General features: G+C 45.0%; 1 protein-coding gene across 1 annotated transcript; it reads right to left on the bottom strand.

The window, feature by feature from the left end:
- Positions 1–3,651: 3,651 nt before the first annotated feature.
- Positions 3,652–17,575, bottom strand: CYBA (cytochrome b-245 alpha chain). Its single transcript, XM_083513853.1, has 6 exons — positions 17,433–17,575; positions 11,677–11,746; positions 9,138–9,212; positions 8,352–8,435; positions 6,561–6,642; positions 3,652–4,272 (listed from the first exon to the last, which is right to left on the bottom strand). The coding sequence occupies exons 1-6, from the start codon at positions 17,488–17,490 to the stop codon at positions 4,078–4,080; spliced, it is 564 nt and encodes a 187-aa protein (XP_083369979.1). The 5' UTR covers positions 17,491–17,575; the 3' UTR covers positions 3,652–4,077.
- Positions 17,576–19,575: the final 2,000 nt, after the last annotated feature.

Below are 19,575 nucleotides of genomic sequence, written 5' to 3'. Positions count from 1 at the left end.
CAAGGAGTCTTCTCTTCTCATGAGGTGGCCAAAGTATTGGAGCCTCAGCTTCAAGATCTGTCCTTCCAGTGAGCACTCAGGGCTGATTTCCTTAAGAATGGATACGTTTGATCTTCTTGCAGTCCATGGGACTCTCAAGAGTCTCCTCCAGCACCATAATTCAAAAGCATCAATTCTTCGGCGATCAGTCTTCTTTATGGTCCAGCTCTCACTTCCATACATCACTAATGCATAATTATATAACCCTCTTAATTCATGTTCTACCCCCCCACCTCAACCTCAGTCAACCACAAATGTGCTAAAGTTTTCCTTGTAGGAAAGCTGCCACAGTGTTTGCTGCCCTTCTATGCATCCTTTTTGAGATGCTTCAGTAAAAGTGTGCTAAGGAGTGTTTCCCACTGGTGCCAACCCTTCTGATCAATTCGCTGGTGGGAAAGTGGCCTGAATTGACTGCAGCTGTGAACACACACATCTGGCCACACCCACCACATGGCACAGACTCACAAAGCACTAATCACTTTTATTACATCACTGAAAAGCCAAGGTAAAACACAAAGCTGTAAATTGCGCGCGCACGCACACACACAAAATTTGGACTTTTACTGTATAAGGCTAGGTTTTTTTCCTAAGAAATAATATCAAAATTTAGGGGGCGTCTTATACACAGATAGTGCTGAAGGTGGACTGGCGATTGGTTGTTGCCGCAAAAATAGGGGGCGTTTTATACATGGGGGCATCTTATAGATGGGAAAATATGGTACATGGGGAAATAGGGAGCTGCCTTTTGCTCAGTCCATCTAGCTCAGTGTTGCCTACACTGACTGGCAGCCGCTCTCCAGGGTTCCAGACCTTTCTTTCTTTTGGGACCTTCTGCATGCAGCCAAGATGCTCTGCCAGAGAATTTCCCTTTAACTAATCTATTTTTTTAAAAAAGATATTTATTAAAGTTTCACAAATTATATCAAACAAACAATACACACAAACGCAGACACACAAAAAAGAACAAGTATAATTTCAGAACCTTATTTTCTTAAAACTTACTTCACCGACCTCCTCATACCTCCCCTTTCTGCGTTCCCATTCCAAATATTTAGTTCAGCAAATCCTCACCCTTAATTTTATCTAATTGTCAACCTTTCTTTTCTTTTAACTTAATCTTTATAGCTGTACTCCACTTGATTTCTAAAACCACATCATTCTAGCACTCATTAATTTTGCAATGTTTCTTAAGATAGTTCTTAAATTTCTTCCAATCTTCTTCCACCGTCTCTTTTCCCTGGTCTCAGATTCTGCCAGTCATTTCTGCCAATCCCATGTAGTCTATCACCTTCATCTGCCATTCTTCCAAGGTGGGTAGATCTTGTGTCTTCCAATACTTTGCGATGAGTATTCTTGCTGCTGTTGTAGCATCCCTTTAACTAATCTAATAATGTAAGAGCTTGGCTGCTGAATCGGACCACAGGTCCACCTAGCCCAGCATCGTGTTCTCACAGTGAGCCAGATGACTGTGGGAAGCCTGCACACAAGACAGAAGCATGACAGAGCTCTCCATACCCTCCAACATTCCTCAGATGAAAATAGGGGCATTTCTCACTCCCCGCCCCAACTGACCCTCCTCAACTCCGCAGCAGCGGTCAGGGAGAGGCTACAGGATGCTCCACCACAGCTGCCACCATCGTCGCTTGGGACAAGCATTGGCTCATCCTCCTCTCTGAGCTTGGCAGCTGCGGTGCTGGCTGGAGGGAATGGGCATTTCAGGATCAAATCAGAAGCCTGGCGGCTTTTGTAATTCTGGGACTGTCCCTGGAAAACCAGGACACTTGGAGGGTATGCTTTCGATTGTTCTCCAAGATGTGGAGGGGAGGAAAAAGGAAAACTGGGACATTCCAGGATCAAATCAGAAACCGGGATGGCTTCTGTAATTCTGGAACTGTCCCCGGAAAATTGGGGCACTTGGCGAATATGAACTCTTTCCGCTTGTGATTCTGAGTAACTGGTATTCAGAGGCATTACTGCTTCCAATTGTAGAGATGGCGCATGCTATAGAGCCACATTGATTCTGCAGCGCCACCTTCAGGCGCCAAAAATAAATTGCCCTGGGAAATTAAGCCACACTTAAGTAGTTAATCCCTTTGTCCCAAGGAACTCTGGGAATTATAGCTCTGAGAGGGGAATAGGGGGTCTCCTATCAGCTCTCAGCACCCTTAACAAACAACAGTTCCCATGAATATTTGGGGGAAGCCATGACTGTTTCAAGTGCTATCATAATGCTTTGGAAAAAATGGTGTGGGTGTGGCTAAGCAGCCTCTTGCCCAATACTGGAGGTAGCTATTGATAACCTCCTCTTATATGAATTTGTCTATCTTCTTTTAAAGCCTTTTTGGCCACCATTACCTCTTGTGGGAGAGAATGTCAAAGTTTTAGCTATGCACTGTGTGACTAAGGACTTAAAAAGAATCTTGTGGGTCATGTCCGTGAGCCATCTAATCTAGCATCCTGTTTTCACAGTAGCCAACAAGATGCCCCAATGGGAAACTCACAAGCAGGACCTTAAAGCAACAGCACTCTTCCCCACTTGGGATTCCCAGTAAACAGCCCCCAGAGGCATACTGCCTCCATCAGAGGATGTAGCCATGATGGCTCATAGCTGCTGATAGCTTTATCCTCCCGAGTATGTTATTTACAACAGGTAGCCAACATTACGCACAGGTAAACATTGGGCATATGGAGAGCTAAGTTGCATTTTGCTACAACTGCCAAGGTCCACTAACTCAGAGTTGGGCAGATCCCTGGATTATTTGCAATACATAGATTTCTGACACTCAATTGTTCAAAAAGGATAGCAAGAATATGATACACAGGGACTTAAATCAGATTGCTGAAATGAAGAAAACATGGGTTAACCAATAAAGGATAGTTGTATGGCAGGTGTGTGACAGCTCAGTTCTGGTATTTGGGAAAAAATGTCTGGGTTTAGGAACTGCTTGGTAGCACCACGTTCTTTTAATTTTACGCTCTGCTCTTTGCACCTGGTTCCTGTGTGGTGTAACGAAAAGTGTGTTGGACTGTGACCTGGAAGACCAGAGTTTGAATCCCTCCTGAGTCATGAAGTTCATTGAGTGACACTGTCTCTCAGCCTAATCTGCCTCACAAGGTTGTTCTGAAGAAAAAGTGAGGAGGGGGAAACCATGTACACCACCTTGAGGTCCTTGGAGGAACAGGTGGTATAGAAATGTAATAAATGAATAAATAACCTCGGGGATCTAGCAAAAGGCAAATTAGTTTCCTCAAGCTTGAAGTCTGACCTCCACTGCGGTAACCTGGAGCCAGTTGCAAAATGCTGGTTCAGAAAGCATGAAGCCAATTACTTCCTTCACTTCACAAAAAAGCAAACAAACCCAAACACATTAACCCGGAGATGACCTGGAAATACAAGTACAAATCTACACTTGAGTGGCTGTTCACCAGGTATTCTCACAGCCTAATTTAGGAGGCAAATAATTTCTGAAGTTGTAATCGCTTGAGAGCCAGACTCCTTTGCCAATTTATGGCAGTCAAGCCAACCAGATCATGCATATGTATATATAAACCACGGATGTAGAAAACCCTGAGAAAGTGAAACAGAGCAAAGAAACGCAACCGTACAAAGAAGACAACCAACCAACCAGGTAATTTTTATTACAAAGTAAAAACATGGGGAATCCTAGAGAGAACGGAAGGTTCCCCATGAAGATAAGAGAAAGCCATTGCCACTCTCAGGATGCCGGCTGGAGTCATCCCTGCCTGGAGCTTCACAATTCTCCAATGGGTATTCTGGAGATGAACAATATGGCCGCCGCTGGGCCCTGTCGTGAAACAAGCATGGCAGCTACCTGGCCAGGAACAAACTGGGGGAAGTGACAGGACTGAGGAGAATCTGGCTTGTGGAGAAGCATCTGTAGAGGCAGACAACAGAGCTGGAAGAGGAGGACAATATCTGAAGATCAACCACAAAATGGCCACTCCTCCCCCACTGCTCCGAGCACAGCAAAAGAAGCCCCCTCAGGCTCCTTCGAGGACACCAGCCCGGCCTGTCATTCATTCAGCCTCGATGACAACAGGCAGCGGGTTATCCTGGGCTGCAGCTTCTACCTCGCCCGCTTGCTTTCTGCGAGCCTCAGCTGGAGGCCGTGGGGGTGGGTTGGTTGGAGGGTGTTTAATTGTGGCTCCTATTTGTAGCGCTTCCCGTTGCCTCACTTCGATGGGACGCCACTCTTCGCCACGGATGGCAGCCTGGAGGAAAAACCCCAGAGAGATATGAGGGGGGAAAGGGTATCTCAAGGGAAAAACCCATTTTTATTTTCTGCATGCACATGGTCCCATGTTCACAGGAGCGTCTGAGGCCTTACACAAAGTCAGACGAGATTAGTTGAGCTAGCTCAGTATTGTCCACATTGACTGTCAACAGCACCTCAGGGCTTCAGGCAAGGCTACATTCCTAATTCTCCCTGGAGGCGCCACATATAGAACCTGGAAACTTCAGTATGTAAAGCAGATGATCTACCACAGAAGTAGGGCTGGGAGAGACTCCCACCTGAAACCTTGGAGAGCCACTGTCTAGTTGGACCAATGGCCTGAGTCAGCAGAAGAAGCTTCCTAAGTTCCCTATATTGACCTTGCCATAGCTCAGAGGTTGAGCATCTGCCTTGCATGCAGAAGCTGCTGGCATTTCCAGGTAAGGCTGCCTGAAACCCTGGAAAGCTGCTGCCCATCTGTGTAGATGATGCTGAACTAGAGGAATAAATGGTTGGACTCAGCATAAGAACATAAAGAACCTAAGAAGAGCCTTGCTGATCAGGCTAAAGGCCCATCTAGTCCAGCATCCTATTCTCACAGGGAAATCCTCAAGCACAACCTGAGTGTCTAACAGCGCTTTCTACACCAGCAATTCCCAGCGACTGATACTTCAAGGCAGAATTTAAACCCTGATGCAAATCCCTGTTCTGTCAAAGACTCATTCTGTCCATAGCCTCCATTCAAGTCACATCCCTCCCACCCCAGTCGGTCGGTCTGATGGCAATGTAAGCCAGCCAGCTGACCTCACTGAGTTCATTGCACAGAAACTGTGTATTTTTTTAAAAAGTTGTTTCCGTTTTTCTTGATGCCCTTTATGCATCGATGGACCTGCATTGTATTTTTGTTCGATGTTTATTTTATTTTTACTTTTGTATCACGTATGAAAACAAATAATAATGATTTGAGAGGAAGGGGGGAAATGTGTTGAATCTTTACTAGAGGGAAAATGAGTACATTTCTGCCTTGGAGAGACTTATTATGTTGTATCCAATGTAAGTCATGCTCAGAGTACAACCATTTAAATTAAGGGATGTAACTATTTATTTCAATGGGTCTACTCTGAGTAAATGTCAGTTGGATACAAAACATTTTCACTATTCATTTCTGATTATGGTTATTTGATTTATTCCCTGCCCTTCACCATAAGGTCTCAGGATGGGTTACAAGAATCTAAAAATAAATGTCATTGTGAAGAGAAGAGCGTGAGTCCTAAAAATATATTCTCTCAGGTGCCAAAGTCCGGGGTAAAAAGCTGAGGCCTCAGCACTTTTAAAAATTGAATATCTTGTTAGACTCAAATAAGTGATAGCAAATGCCCAGTTAAGATTAAACAAGCTTTTTACACCACATAAATTATACACATTCTACAAAAACTTATAAGAAAATGAGATACTAATATCATCATCATCATCATCATCATATTTTTACTGCTTTTATATCCCACCTTCTTCTACAAGGAGTTCAGAGTGGCACACATGCTTCTCCTCCTACTTCTTATTCAAGTCCCACAACAACCCTGTGAGGTAGGTTAGGCTGAGAGTTGGTAACTGGCCCATGGTAAGCCTCCTAAGTGGGAATTTGAACCCTGGTCTCCCAGGTTTCTTTCATCCAACTCTCTAATTGCCACACCACACTAGGCATCATAAACCCCAGGATGTACAACATCATTTCTTGCTCCACATGAAATACTGGAATATGCTACAACAATATTTTGTATTTAAAGGTAGCATGAGCTCTGACCAGCAGAGGGAGCTAGAGGGCTGCTAGCCATTCCTAGGCTCTGAAGCAAAGGATTGCAGGAACTAAAGCTTGCCTTGCAGATCCTGCAGCCTAAAACCATCAGACAGCTGAGCCCTGGATCTTTGCAAAAAATATTAGGGGAGAATACTTTTGTGCAAACTGACTGAAGCTTTAAAACAGGGGTGACTCTGTTTTACAATAAACTTCCAGGACAAGGACCTAATAACCCTCCAAGACCATCCTCCCCACAAAAACCAAATATTTTTTTCCATTTTCTCCTTGACTATCTTAAAAGGACACCTAGAGTGGCACTGTGGTAAAATGCACATTTATTTAAATTTAACTCATCAATCATTCAGTTTACTAAACACTGGATGATCCATTAGCTACAAATCATTTTAACTATTTGACATCTTTGTATATATTATTACTGTTGCTGTTGTTAATTCAGGAGTCAAATGGGGGTTGTGGCGGGGGCTACTTACCAGTAAGTAAATGCCGCTTGCAATGGCGAGACAAACTGTGCCGAGGATCGTGGCCAGTAAAAATGCTGCTGGAACGGCCAAGCTGCAAAAGGAATAAGTGAGAGAGATTTATTTGTATTTGTTTTAGAGAATCTATAAGCTACTTCTCACTTCTATGATAGCTTATCAAATCAATTTACATATAAACCATAATGCAATGAACTCAGCAGAAGAACGATGGGAACAAAGATAGAATTAGTTGGCTCTGGCACCACCTACTGTTGACCTTTCTGCCTTCTGCCCTATCAGTCTCAATGGGCACCAGCCACCAATGAAATATGCAGAGCATCACCTGTGTTGCGCCATTCCTTCCAAGAATCCCAGCAGTCCAGCTAGGCAGTCTCCTCCCAATGCCCGGATTTATGTGTGGAATGATTTAATGCCGTCTTGTGATGCTCTAATGGATGCTGGTAATAGGGTTCCCAAATTTCGAAAGGTGAAAATCTCCCCACCCAGACATTTAAGGGATTTCTGCCCAGACACTTCTTCTGAACATTGTATGTCAGGGATGGGGAACCAACAGGTCTCCAAATGTTATGAGTCCAATCATCCTTGGACCACTGGCCATGCTGGCCAGGGCTGGTGGGGTCTGGAGGTCAAGAGGTTAGTTTTGCACCTGTGACATACATCTTTTGTTCTGAATAAGATAAATGCAGTTGGCAAGTTAAAGCAGGAGCTTGTGCCCGACCCTCCTACTTTAAGAACAGTCTTGCCAGCTGACTGGCCAGGATCTGAAAAGGAACTGTTAATATCATTCATTGCATTTATAACCCACATTTCTTTCCAAGCAGTTCAAGGAGGCGTACGCGGTTCTCCCCCTTTTAATGATCCTGCGAGGTCTGTTAAATAGTGGGTAGACATAGCAGACGACGCAGCGATTTCTCCAAAGCAGCTCTTTATTTGTAAGCTGGAACAGAACTGAACAGCAAACAGCTCAGCTGGCCTGCTTGTAGCAACAACAACCCAGGGTTTCCCGCCTAAAGTAACTGACGTGGACCTGAGTGAAAACTATATACATGATACTCTTGGTGGCCAGGGTGAGAACTTCAATACATAACAAGGTCAGTTACACTAAGAGGAAGCAAGTGACTCAAGGTCACCTGGTGAGCTTCCTATTAGGCAGCCACCTTCATTGTAGAGTTTTTGACCCTGCTAAAACCTTTTCTGTTTGGGAAGCCTCCCAAGACAGATCATTTTATTATGCATATTGTTTCGAAAACTGTCCATTTTATCTACATTTTGATGGCTTCATTATGTCACCTTTTTAAAAAGTCTGCTGAGTTTATTGCTATTTTCTTCTGAGTATTTTATATTATTTTACATAAACCAGAACATTGTGGGGGGGGGTTGGGGGGGAAATAAGTGCTATATCAATCTTGTTAAATAAATAAGCTACATTGCCTTCAGATATACAGTGTTGCTTTTTTTATTATTAAAAAAGGGAGAATGCACTGTAGGAAGGAGGCGAGCGCAACATCTTATGACCGTCTTAAGATTCAATTGAGTAAACAAAACACCCACCCACATTGCAGAACCAAGGAAAGGGGACCCACTGTAATGCCCCTCCCCCCGACCACATCCAGTTAAGACTTCCATGTGAGTTTCATGTATGTGGGCCACACACAAACACACCCGTGTCTCCATGAGACGTGAGCATCAGTTAACTGGAGAGAGAAAGCAGAAACTTTTGTCTAATTTCCCCCTCAAATACTAAAAAGACTGACAAGTCAAGAAGTGGAATGAATTATTTACCATATGTGCAAGAAAGCACGGACGTAGTAATTCCTAGTGAGGGGTCCAAATGCCTTCACGACAGTTGTGAAGCACTTCTGGCCACTGTTGGGGATGGGAGTAAAAAGAGAGAGTGCAATGACAAACACAGATTCTAGCTGTCAAAGGGTTCTGTGATACCCAGAAGCTTGCTCAAAAGCCATACTGAACGAAGGAGGCAGACCTAACCTTTTGAAACTACATTGATTTTAACCAGACAGTTCCCGAGCTCAAGGAGCAGGGTTTTGTCTATGTGTGGATACAACTGGATGCCATTTTGAAGGAAGATGGCAGGCTGACCCTTTTGGAAATGTGCTGAACGTAACCATTGATTTCAAAAGTGTGCTGGAGTTTTGGGTTCTTAGAATTCCCAAGCAACACCAGGTACAAGGCTGCATAACTAAAATGAATGCCTATTTTGAAAGCCAATGTCAATAACAATCTTGGTCAAAAATGAAAAGGCATTAGACACCATACTTATAAAAGAATGGAAATGGTTTATTGAATATTTACAAATTGTAAACAGTTAAGAACATTGGCAGGATTATTGTAATGCAGTTTCATAAGAGTATATATTTAAAGTAGATCAAAAAATGATCAAATTAAGTTAATTTGGATATGCAGAAGATATTAAAAATAAATTTAAGGAGCCACAGAAATAGAGGGAAGTCAAGTTTTGAAATGTTAGAATGACTGTAAAATTATTGAAATGTATAAACCTGAAAATCATAAATAAAAATAAAGCATTTTTTTAAAAAAGACACTTACCACCGCTCCATTGTAGATCCCTTTTTCCGCTTCCCCCTCGGGTACTCCAGCAGGCATATAAAGACTCCAGCAGCTCTTTGGGGAAAAGGGTTAAGGAAGGGGGGTATCTCTTTTGTGCCCCATTATCCTAGGAAAGCTTTCTCCTGAGTAGCCACTGATATCCAGGACAGCCCAGAATCCCTCCTTTGCTCAGTCCCGGAAAATGAGAGAAGAGTTTTTAAAAATGTATATATGTTGTTATGTTATGTTATGTTATGTTATGTTATGTTATGTTATGTTATGTTATGTTATGTTATGTTATGTTTTATGTTATGTTATGTTATGTTATGTTATGTTATGTTATGTTATGTTATGTTATGTTATGTTATGTTATGTTATGTTATGTTATGTTATGGTGTTATACAATTTTTGTGTGTGTATTTCCAACAGAAAAAATATTTCCAAAGTCCCACTAGTGACCTGGAGGAAGTTTGTATCTTAGCAATATTAAGCCAAAGAGCCAGTTCACACATGCAGCACACATGTTTGTCTCAACACAACCTTTCCTCTGTGTGAGGGGGTGGAAGAGGCATGGAGAGAGATCTGTTTGAAGCAGTCTGTACGCTGAGGTAAAGTCTGCATCTCTTTCTGCAATCACTGTGGTTGCAAACACAAAAATTTCCCCAAAATACCAAAACTGAAACGGCTGCAAGCTATTTCAGGCTATAGGCCCCTTGAGACCGAGACCTGTTATCTGTAGGGGAGCATGCAGATAGAAAACGGTAGACAAATACTAGGGTCATACCTGCACGTTTAGCTCACTTTTATGCCACCGTAAGCAGCCATGGCTTACCCCCAAAGAATCTTGGGAGGTTTGTTTGTTAAGGGTACTGAGAGTTGTGAGGAGAACCCTTCTTCCCCCACAGAGCTACAATTTTCAGAATACTCTGAGAATTGTAGTTCTGTGAAGGGAAGATGGAATCTCCTAACAGCTCTCAGCACCCTTAACAAACTACAGTTCCCAGGATTCTTTGGGGGAAGCCATGACTCACAAAGTGATATAATAGTGCCTTAAATGTATGTTGTGGGTGTGGCCTTCAAAATGTGACTACAGTGGTACTTTGGTTTGCATACGTTTTGGATTACAAACATGTCAAACCCGGAAGTGCGTGTCCCAGTTTGAAACCTTTCTTTGGATCACAAGCCATTTTTTGGGGTTACAAACAAAACAATTTTGGAGGCCCTATTGGCGAAAGTGCACCTTGGGTTACAACCTGTTTTGGTTTACAAATGGACCTCTGGAACTGATTATGGTTGTAAACCAAGGTACTACTGTATGTGTATAGCCTGGATCAGACTGAGATTCTCTCACAAAGGCACCAGGAATCAGATGAAGGAATAAAATGGCCCTTGTACCTTTAAGAACTGGTTGTCAAATTTGTTTTTCCCCTCTTCCTTTCCCATCCCATCCCTCTTTTCTTTTTGTGCCATGTCTTTTAAATTGAATGTCTGTGAGCAGGGATGCTCGTGTTTTTTATTAATCACACCTAGGTTGCTCTGGGAGTCTTTTCAGATAAAGAGTGGAGTAAAACCACTTTAAGCAAACACCAAAGTTTTGAGGGACATAGAAGAGCAGAAAAACTGGACACATGGTCCAGGGACAGGAGAGAGAACAGACCAGGCTGGATTTCATATTGGTTTGAACTCATCAGGCCAAATCTTTGCAAATTCTCTGCTCTCTTTTATCCCCCCACTATAACCCAAAGATCGGAGGAGGATAAGGTCATTTCCATTTCACCCTTTCAACAGCTCCTGCAAACAAAGCCCCTCTGATTGCTGTGTTACATGTGGGAAACTGAGTCTGAGAAGTACCAAACTGCACAAGGGCATTTGGTAAGTCTCTGGTTGAACTGGGGGAGAGCTTGATCTCACTGACTGGCAGGCTCAAACCCACAAGCAGAAGGATGTGACTCCATGTGCTCCTTTGCACAACCTACAAGCCAACTCAGTCCTTTCTGCTCTGCCCTTTCACCAGCAGCCACAGTGACTGGCTATGGAACTGCAACTTCCTGGACACCATTTACTAAACAGAACCTACCTTCTTCCCTCTTTTCTGCAGCTACAGAAATTCCACATTTTGCAATCCTCATACTTCTGCAGAACGCCTGCATTAAGCAAAGCGACTATTTTTTATTTCCTTGACATCATTTGGCCAATGGAACCTTGCTTCCACCTCTTGTTAAGTGCTGGGAAGTGACCAAATTGTTCAGTCACAGAAATTCCAATTTTGTAATCACTAGACTTCTGCAAGCACACACGCGCGCGCGCGCACACACACACACACACACAACCAGATTAAGCAAAACCCTAATTTATTTATGCTGTACCATCTGGGGAACTGGTCAAAAGGAAGTTGGACTAGATGGATTTTGAGATGCCTCCCACCTGTTTGATTCTGTGATACCAACAGAATCACAAGGCATCTTGCGGCTACAGAATCCAGGGGTTTTCTTGGGGGGGGGGGGAGAAGAAAGGAGACAGAAATCACATGGAAGGATACATTGAATAGGCTGCAAACTGCCAGTTTTTGAACTGCCCAGCAACTGCCACGATCCCACCAGTCACTAGAACTAAAAGGGGGGAAGAAAAAAAAGACAAGCTTACCTACCGGTAACCACCATCCACCACAAATCAACATTAAAAAAAAAAAATCCAACATGCAAAACAAATGTAACGAGCCCACAGCTCACAATTCATGGTCCAACTTTTATTGATGTATTTATTACGGGAGAAAAATAAATTAAAAGAGCAGAAAAGCCACTTAAAATTAGAGAGTCCATGTGATGCTGTGCAATGGCTGGAGCAGGGTGGGCAACCTCTGGCCAAGGGGCTTTATGCAGCCCTCTCTGTTTGCCCCTTAGCATTCTCCGCAGGCCACACCGTTCCCCAGCCCTGCTTTGCTCCTTCCTTGAGTGGCTGCAATGTGTCCTTGATCTCTAGTAATGCCTCTTACTTGCCTACATGGAGGATGGAGAGAGCTGGGTAGGTGTGTATGTAAAAACTAGCCTGCTGTGCCCAGAGTAAAATCTGCATCTGCTGCCCTGCCCACTTTTACCTCTGGCTCCGCCTACCATTGGCACGCGGCCCTCAGACGGTTTCCCACAAGGAGATGCGGCCCTTGGACTGGCGAATGTTCCCCACTCATCCGTCAGAGAGTGTTGCACTGGGACCAGAGGGACCCAGGTTCCGTTCCCTACCCAGCCATGCAGCTCAGGGAGTGTGGCCTTCCCCACAGGATTGTTGTGAGGATAAAAGCAGCACAGAAATATGCACAATGCTATTTGGCAAAAAGGCAGGTTGAGAAATAAAGGAAGGGCCTTTGACAGAGGCAGAGATTAACTCCCAAAGAAACAGCCGTTCCCCACCTTAAGAATTCCTGCTTCTTAACTTTCTGCTTTCCATGAATGATACTCTGTGCATGTTCAGAGGAAACTTTGTCTTTGCTATTTCACTGAAAACGTGTGAGGGCAAGGAACACCCATAGCAGCAGATAATAATCTTTGGTGCTGCAAGGCATTCTTTAATTGCTCACAGCACTTTTCACACATTATCTCAGCCGCGCTCTTAATGTTCCCTCAAGCTCCACACTGCCCAGCTTTGAATGGGGATGGGGAGCTGTTTGTTAAGAAAGAATTACTTGCTTGGAGTTGCCCAGTGAAAATGATTAGCAGTAGACTCAGGGCAGATAAAAGGCAGGATTCCACCACCACCACCACACACAATACGTCATTCATTTGTGGAATTTACAGCCACAGGGGCTGTGGAAATGGCCCCTCACTTCAATGACTTTTAAAAGGAGAGGAGAGGCCAATTCAGGGGAGACTTATATCAACTGCAGACCACAACCTACAGTAATAGAGCCTCCAGGTTCAAGAGCAGGCTACCCCCCCCCCCAACACACACAAAGAGCTGCTGGGGAAGCAGAAGCAGGAGAGGGCTTCTATCCCATTACTCCCTGCTTGTGAGCTTCCCAAAGGCATCTATCTGGTTGGATGCTGTGAGAGGCTGGGCTTCAGGACTTCTCCCTAGCTAGGCTTCTAGTCTGACCTAAATGAAACATCTCTTCTTAGCCACATGTTATGCCCCACTTGTGAAGAAGGAGGCTGTATTAATTTACATTTGTGACCTGATCTGACAGGGTGTTTTCTTCTTCTTCTTATGTCCTTGTGGCGGAAGTCATCTGGTTGTGTTCCTGGACAAGATGAGATCAAAACTAAGAACTCCCTTAGTCTTGCTCCACACACCCTTTTCTCATGTCCTTCTAGGAGGATTAGACTAATTCACAGAGGAGGAGTCTATCAGTAGCTAAGAGTCACATAATGCCTGTATGCTACTGCCTCCGAGATCAGCTCATATCCTTTGTTTCTGCTGGTGCTTGCGGAGTCAAAAATGTCACCCTCTTGGTGCAAGAGGCAGTGGCGTAGCGTGGGTTGTCAGCACCCGGGGCAAGGCAAGTAATTTGCGCCCCCTAACCCGTGGATTTGCGCCCCCTAACCCGTGGATTTGCGCCCGGTGCGGCCCGCCCCCCCTGCACCCCCCCACGCTACGTCACTGGCAAGAGGGAAGGAGGCATCAGGGAAACCCCAATGTTTGCAAAAGTGGAAGAAATCTTTAGGGTGGGGGTGGGGGTGCAGGGGGCGGATATAAGCTCAGGGAAGGGCCATAACCCAGTGGCAGAGCACTTGCCAGATTCAACCCCCTTCGTCTCTGAGCCCAGATAGGAAAGACTCCTGCCTGAAACCCTGGAGAACTGCTGCCAGCCAGCGTAGGCAATATTGAGCTAGATAAACCAAGTTAGTGGGGGGTGGGGAGGGGGCAGTTCCCATAGATGTAGATTTAGGGCAGCACGGCCGGATCCCCCGGAGTGAGAGCTGAGCCAAGGGGGCGCCATAGGGAGTCACAGCTATAATGTAGTGCATGTGTAGAATGGAAGGCGATGGGTGGAGACCTGCCAAATTTTGGTCTTGCACAGGGTGCAGGTGAAAGACCAGGTTTCAATTGGGGCATCTGGTTAGCCACAGTGCAAAAAGGAGTCTGAACTAGATGGGTCCCCTTTGGCCTGATCTAGCAGACAGGTCTCTTCATATGCCTCTTTCCTTTAGAGCCTCACTTCCTACTAGGTCACCTGACTGCAGGGAAATTCCTACAAGGCCAGTTTACCAGCATCAGATCTTTGCAAGGGAGAAGAACCAAGAAGTGAAACCTTCTCCCAGTCTGTCGTTGCCTCACCACCTGACTGCTCTGGATGGGTGTGGAACAGGAGCAAGCACTGATTTCATGAAAAAGTTTTTGCAAGGTGCTAGGCCATAAGCCCTCCTCCGTCTGTGTGAACACACTAACCCAGATTAAAGGAACTTTCTCTGTATGTGCGGACAATAAGCCCACTTCTGCAGCAAAGGCACTCAAGGGTGGAGCTGCTGGTTTCTCTGACCTGGGCAGCATTTCTTATTTTGTCAAGGGAGCATGTGAGGCTCCCAGCGGCAAAGTCATTTCGAGAAAGCAGCCAGAAATAGCTCCCTTCTGCTGCCTCTTGTGTTTTGGTTCACAGGGCAACTGAAGTTTTAAAAAGCAAGAACGTGTCATGGCCGTGCCACCAGGCCCTCCTTGTCTGAAAGGAGCTGGGCGGACATCTGGGATGCGTCAAGCAGAGCGCCAGATGGACGCATTCGAGCACACTTGAACCAGCAGGCCTGTGGAAGCAAACGGGATGTTCTGTGCACTGCTGTGATTACAGCACGAAGGCCGAACTATGCAGGAATTAAAGGAGTTGGCAAAGAAGCCCGAGCTCCGCGTCATCTTAAGATACCAGCTTCAAAAGATCCAAATAATGGTGCAGTGAAAACAAGGAAGGGTCTTGTGGGAATTTAGAGACAAAATGATTTACTGTAGCATACCATACAAATAAACACTACACAAAGCTACTCTATGAAAGTTTATGCTGCAAGAAATCTTTTTATCTTTATGGTACCATGAAACTCTCTTTTTAACGATGCTGTCTGTTTAGGGGCTAAATATATCCCAGAATTAATTGAAAGGTTTATCTGTGAATTAGATTTGTTTATCTTCTGAGTCTTGGCTTTTGTTTTACATAAAAATAAGGCTAAGGGCCACACGCAAATCAACACAGGCTATGTGCCGATGTTATGTCTCTCAAATTCAACAACTGCACTTGCAGCCAGAAGTGCAAGTATGTGCACACAAACATACGTCCAGTTTTCACATTGCCTCAAGGCAAAACTATCCATTATGTTGAGAGTACATGTTTTAGGTATGTACTTACAGTACATAACAATTGACAGATGCAAAGCAAACAGTACAATGTTTAGACTGGGGCTGCGTACACACCATACATTTCAAACACATTGCTTCCTCCAAAGAATCCTGGGAAACGTAGTTTATTCCCTCACAGAGCTGCAGTTCCCAGCACCCTTAACAATTTGCAGCTTCCAGGATCCTTTGAAGGAAGCCACACGCTTTAAACGTGGTGCGGAAATTTGAAAAAAAAGAATTGGTGCTATCAAAGGTATAAAATATGAAATAATTTCACTAAGTCTATAATGACAACAAGTTGGATACATTTACACATTTCTGTTGAGTGCTCAGCTGTAGTCCCCTGGGTTCTGATTATTTATTATGTGTTGAATTTATATCCCCACTTCCTCCTGAAGGAGCCCAGGTTGGCAAACACATTTTTTTAAAGTGTTCTAAAATAGTTAAAATGTTTTTTTAAACCCCAGTTACAATTAAAAATATTATTTCATTTATGGATCTCAGGGTTGTCAGGAACAGTATCCTTCAGCCACCAAATGCCTGGGTCACTTTCGCTTATGTATAGGGGCTGTCTCAAACAGATGCTGGATGCTAAGCAATGCGCCCAGTAAAAAAAACTCATTTGGGATGTTTGTGGACTGTCTGTTTTGATAAGAGTCTCAGGGTGCTTCCAAACCACCTATATATTGAGGAATCAACCTGATTTGTTTGTAGGAAGATTATATGTTGCTGACTATTTAATGAACATTTATTCTGTGTGCAGGGAAGTCTGGTACATCAAAGCAAATGTTACCACGCACTTTCCCCATCACTTTCCTTATTGCAAGAAGTCCTATTGAGTGATGCTGGCCAACTAATCAGCCCTAATGATTTTGAATATGGATACACAATATGGCTCTTGATTACTCCACCTTAACTAACAGGAAAATGGAAGGCTGTGTGCTTGCAAATGCCCTAGCCTGCACAGATCACTCCTGGGCTAATGGCAACATCAAGTTTCCTTCCTTATTTTCATCCATTGCACTTCCTCTAAAGGAAAGCACAAAAATCTCCTTGGCTCTGATGGTCACAGCCAAGCCAGGTTAAAGTCCTTTCCCCTCCAAAAATCTAGAAGTCTCCTTCCTGCCCCAATTAAAAAGAGTGCCCCCATCAAAAGGGGGGGGGTATTATGTGTTTAACATAACCACCACAGGGCAGGTGAACTGCTCTCCCACACAGCAAGGCAATACTTCCAGGAGAGTCACAACACACACACACAAACCCAATGGCAAGGCAGAGCTGGGAAAAAACGAGTAAAAACTGTTGCCATCACTATGAAAATTCAAAGTTTAAGATTCGGTTCCATCAAGACTAATTTGAGATTACTGGGGAATAGGGCATATCATTGCTGGCCACTGACATACTGGGAATGTCACAAAAGCACGCTTAATTGGAATGCTCAATGTTTAGGAACAAATACATTTTATTTCTGTATTTTTTTAAAAGAAGGGAGAACTTAAGGGGTTGAGAATTTCAGTCTTGGCTCTGCAAACTCACAGGCAGGCTCTCTCTCGCTCACATTTAACCTGCACCCCCTGCTTTCCCCAGCCCAAAGCTACTCCACTAAAAGATGCGCCCCAATTTTTTTAATTCTACCCACTCAGGCACAAAGCAAATGGACTGAGGCTATGGAGCCCCTTGCAATGGGCAAGGTGCAGATTCCTTCATTTACTCTGGTTTAACCACACCACTGTGGGGGTGAGGGAAATTGGAGGAGGAAGAGAGGACTCCCGGACCACAAACCTGCTGGAGGGACTCGAATCCTTTCGCGAAGGAAAGATTTCGGGATGGGGCTCAGAACAGTTTCTAACCTGGCATCGCCCGCTTTTCCTTGCCCGGGGCAACAAGGACACTCTGCACTTGCTCAGGGGCCCTTTGGCTCCACTTGGCAAAAAGAGATGCTGGTGTCCATCCCCCTCCCTCCTCGGATCCCCCCAAAAAACTCACTTAGGCCGGAGGCCAGCGCCTGCTCGTTCGCCCACATGGCCCACTCGATGCCCCCCATCGCGCTGCGCTCAGCTGCACCGAGAAAGTGAAGGAGGGAGCCGGCTGCTGGGCGGACACCTCTCCCCCCTAACTCCCCTACGTCCCTTCCTGCTCCTCCTCTGCAGGCCGAGCCAGAAACGCCCCACAACAGCCCGGCCTCCGCCAGTGTCTCCCTCCAGACACGCGTCTCGGCCGTCCCTCCCGCCCCGATTCCCACGAAGCGCCGCTGCGGCTCGCTCCAGTTCCAAACGATGCCAGCTTTCGACTTGCACAGGATTCTTCAGCTCAAGAGGCGCGCGGGGGAAGACTGCGCCAAAAAAGTTAACACAACTCCTCCTAATCCTCAGCATAGTGTAAAAGCACCACGTAAACGCAGCCCCTTAAAACTGATTCCCCCCGCCCCCCAAAAAGCAGTGGGATGTTAGATGCAGTTGAGAACACCACTGTAGAACTGAAACCATTCCAATACTCTACTTTTATTAACCTCTTCATATCCAGAACCCATCACATCATTGGGATCCGTTTTATTTACTTAAGATATTTTAAGTGTTTTATCCCTTGCGAGAAAAGATGACACATGAATTCAATAAGCAATGAGAAGTTGGGACAGACAAAGAACTTAGCAGCAGCGCCCCTTTAAAGGAGATGCTAAGCTTTGCACCCCGAAACTTGGAAGTAGGGAATCAAGTGCCGCAAGCTGCAGGATAAGGCAAAGAGAACATAAGCTGTGCTTCAAAACTGGCAGGTATAAACTGGAATCAGACAAGAAATGAATTTTGTGCAACGGCTCTTGGGGAAGGAGGGGACTTTCTACTGCTAACTGCAAGCAGAGGGGGAAAGAGACTTCCTCTCAGCTGCCAGGAACTGGATTGACCAAGATCAGTATTCATCTCCAAAAGCAGTATCCAAATAGGAGGGTGAATTGTGGGACACTGAAGGCGAAAGGGCCATAGCTTTGTGATAGAGAATCTGCTCTGCTTGCAGGAGGTCCCAGGTTCAGTCAGCAGAATCTCCAGGTAGGGTTGGGAATGTGCTATCTGAAGCTCTGCTGCCAGTCAGTGTAGACAAGACTGAGCTAGATGGACCAGTGGCCTGGGTGCAGTAAAAACCAGCTTCACGTGTGTTGTTGTAGAGCAACTGCACTAGTTCAAGAGATCCAGCAAGGCAGCAGGGGATCTGCAGCCCAAAATTGGCCTTGCTCGTTCAAGGCCACATCTGAAAAACCGAACGCTCTCCAGTCGCCCCAAAGTCTGCATGGCGTCTTCACTCTTTCCCATACAACATGCCTCTCTCCTCCCCTACTCCATGTGTGACAATGGTTCCAATTCCTTTTGTCTGCTTCTTCCTTCTTTGTCTCGTTCGCTCCTCTCCTAAGTGCTGTAAGACTTGCACCAGCAGATGGTACTTCCAAGAGGGGAGGGGAGAGAGACCTGCTATCACTGCCCTCCCCTACATTTGCCTTTTGCTGCTGTCAAGCTCCTGTGGAGGAGAGGTGGGAGCCAGCTATATGTCATCTAGCCTGGTGAAAGTCTCCTCTGAACTATATTTAAGCCACACCCTTGGAGTGCAGCAAGACCAGCTCCAGAAACTTTGCAGTCAGTTAACTCTTGTTTTGCCTTGTATTTATGTACTATTGTCTTTATTCTGTGCTTGATTACCTTTGGCCATTTTTCAATTTGCTGACATGTTCTGTATTTTGCACATTTGTATTTCCAGTGCTCCGTCTTTTGTTGTGTAATGTTTGCTGTTAGCCGCTTTGAGCACAGCTAATTGTGGAAAAGCGGCATACAAGTAAACTCAGTCAATCCCAATTCCGCCCCCACCATCTCACTCTACAACCCACCCACCCCTGGGCCTGCAACTTGTGCCCTACTATCACTGTCCTGCGAGGACTGCATAGACCTTCTGAGCCCAGGTTGCATGGATTTCAACCTGCTCAATTCACCTCTAATTCCCCTTGCTGAAGTTGCACTGTTTGCCAGTATTCTATAGCCAACAGCTTCACTCAGCGCAGTTGGAATGCTTAGCAGCTCAGCCAATAGTTTGGGGAAGATGGCAACAGACAACGAACGGCTAATTGGTACATACAGAGAAGATGTGAGAG

Source organism: Podarcis liolepis, assembly GCF_965112155.1.
Source record: "Podarcis liolepis genome assembly, chromosome: 7".
Classification (NCBI taxonomy): Eukaryota; Metazoa; Chordata; class Lepidosauria; order Squamata; family Lacertidae; genus Podarcis; species Podarcis liolepis.
The sequence above is the reverse complement of the archived record's forward strand: the minus strand, read 5'-3'. Positions and strand labels throughout refer to the sequence as shown.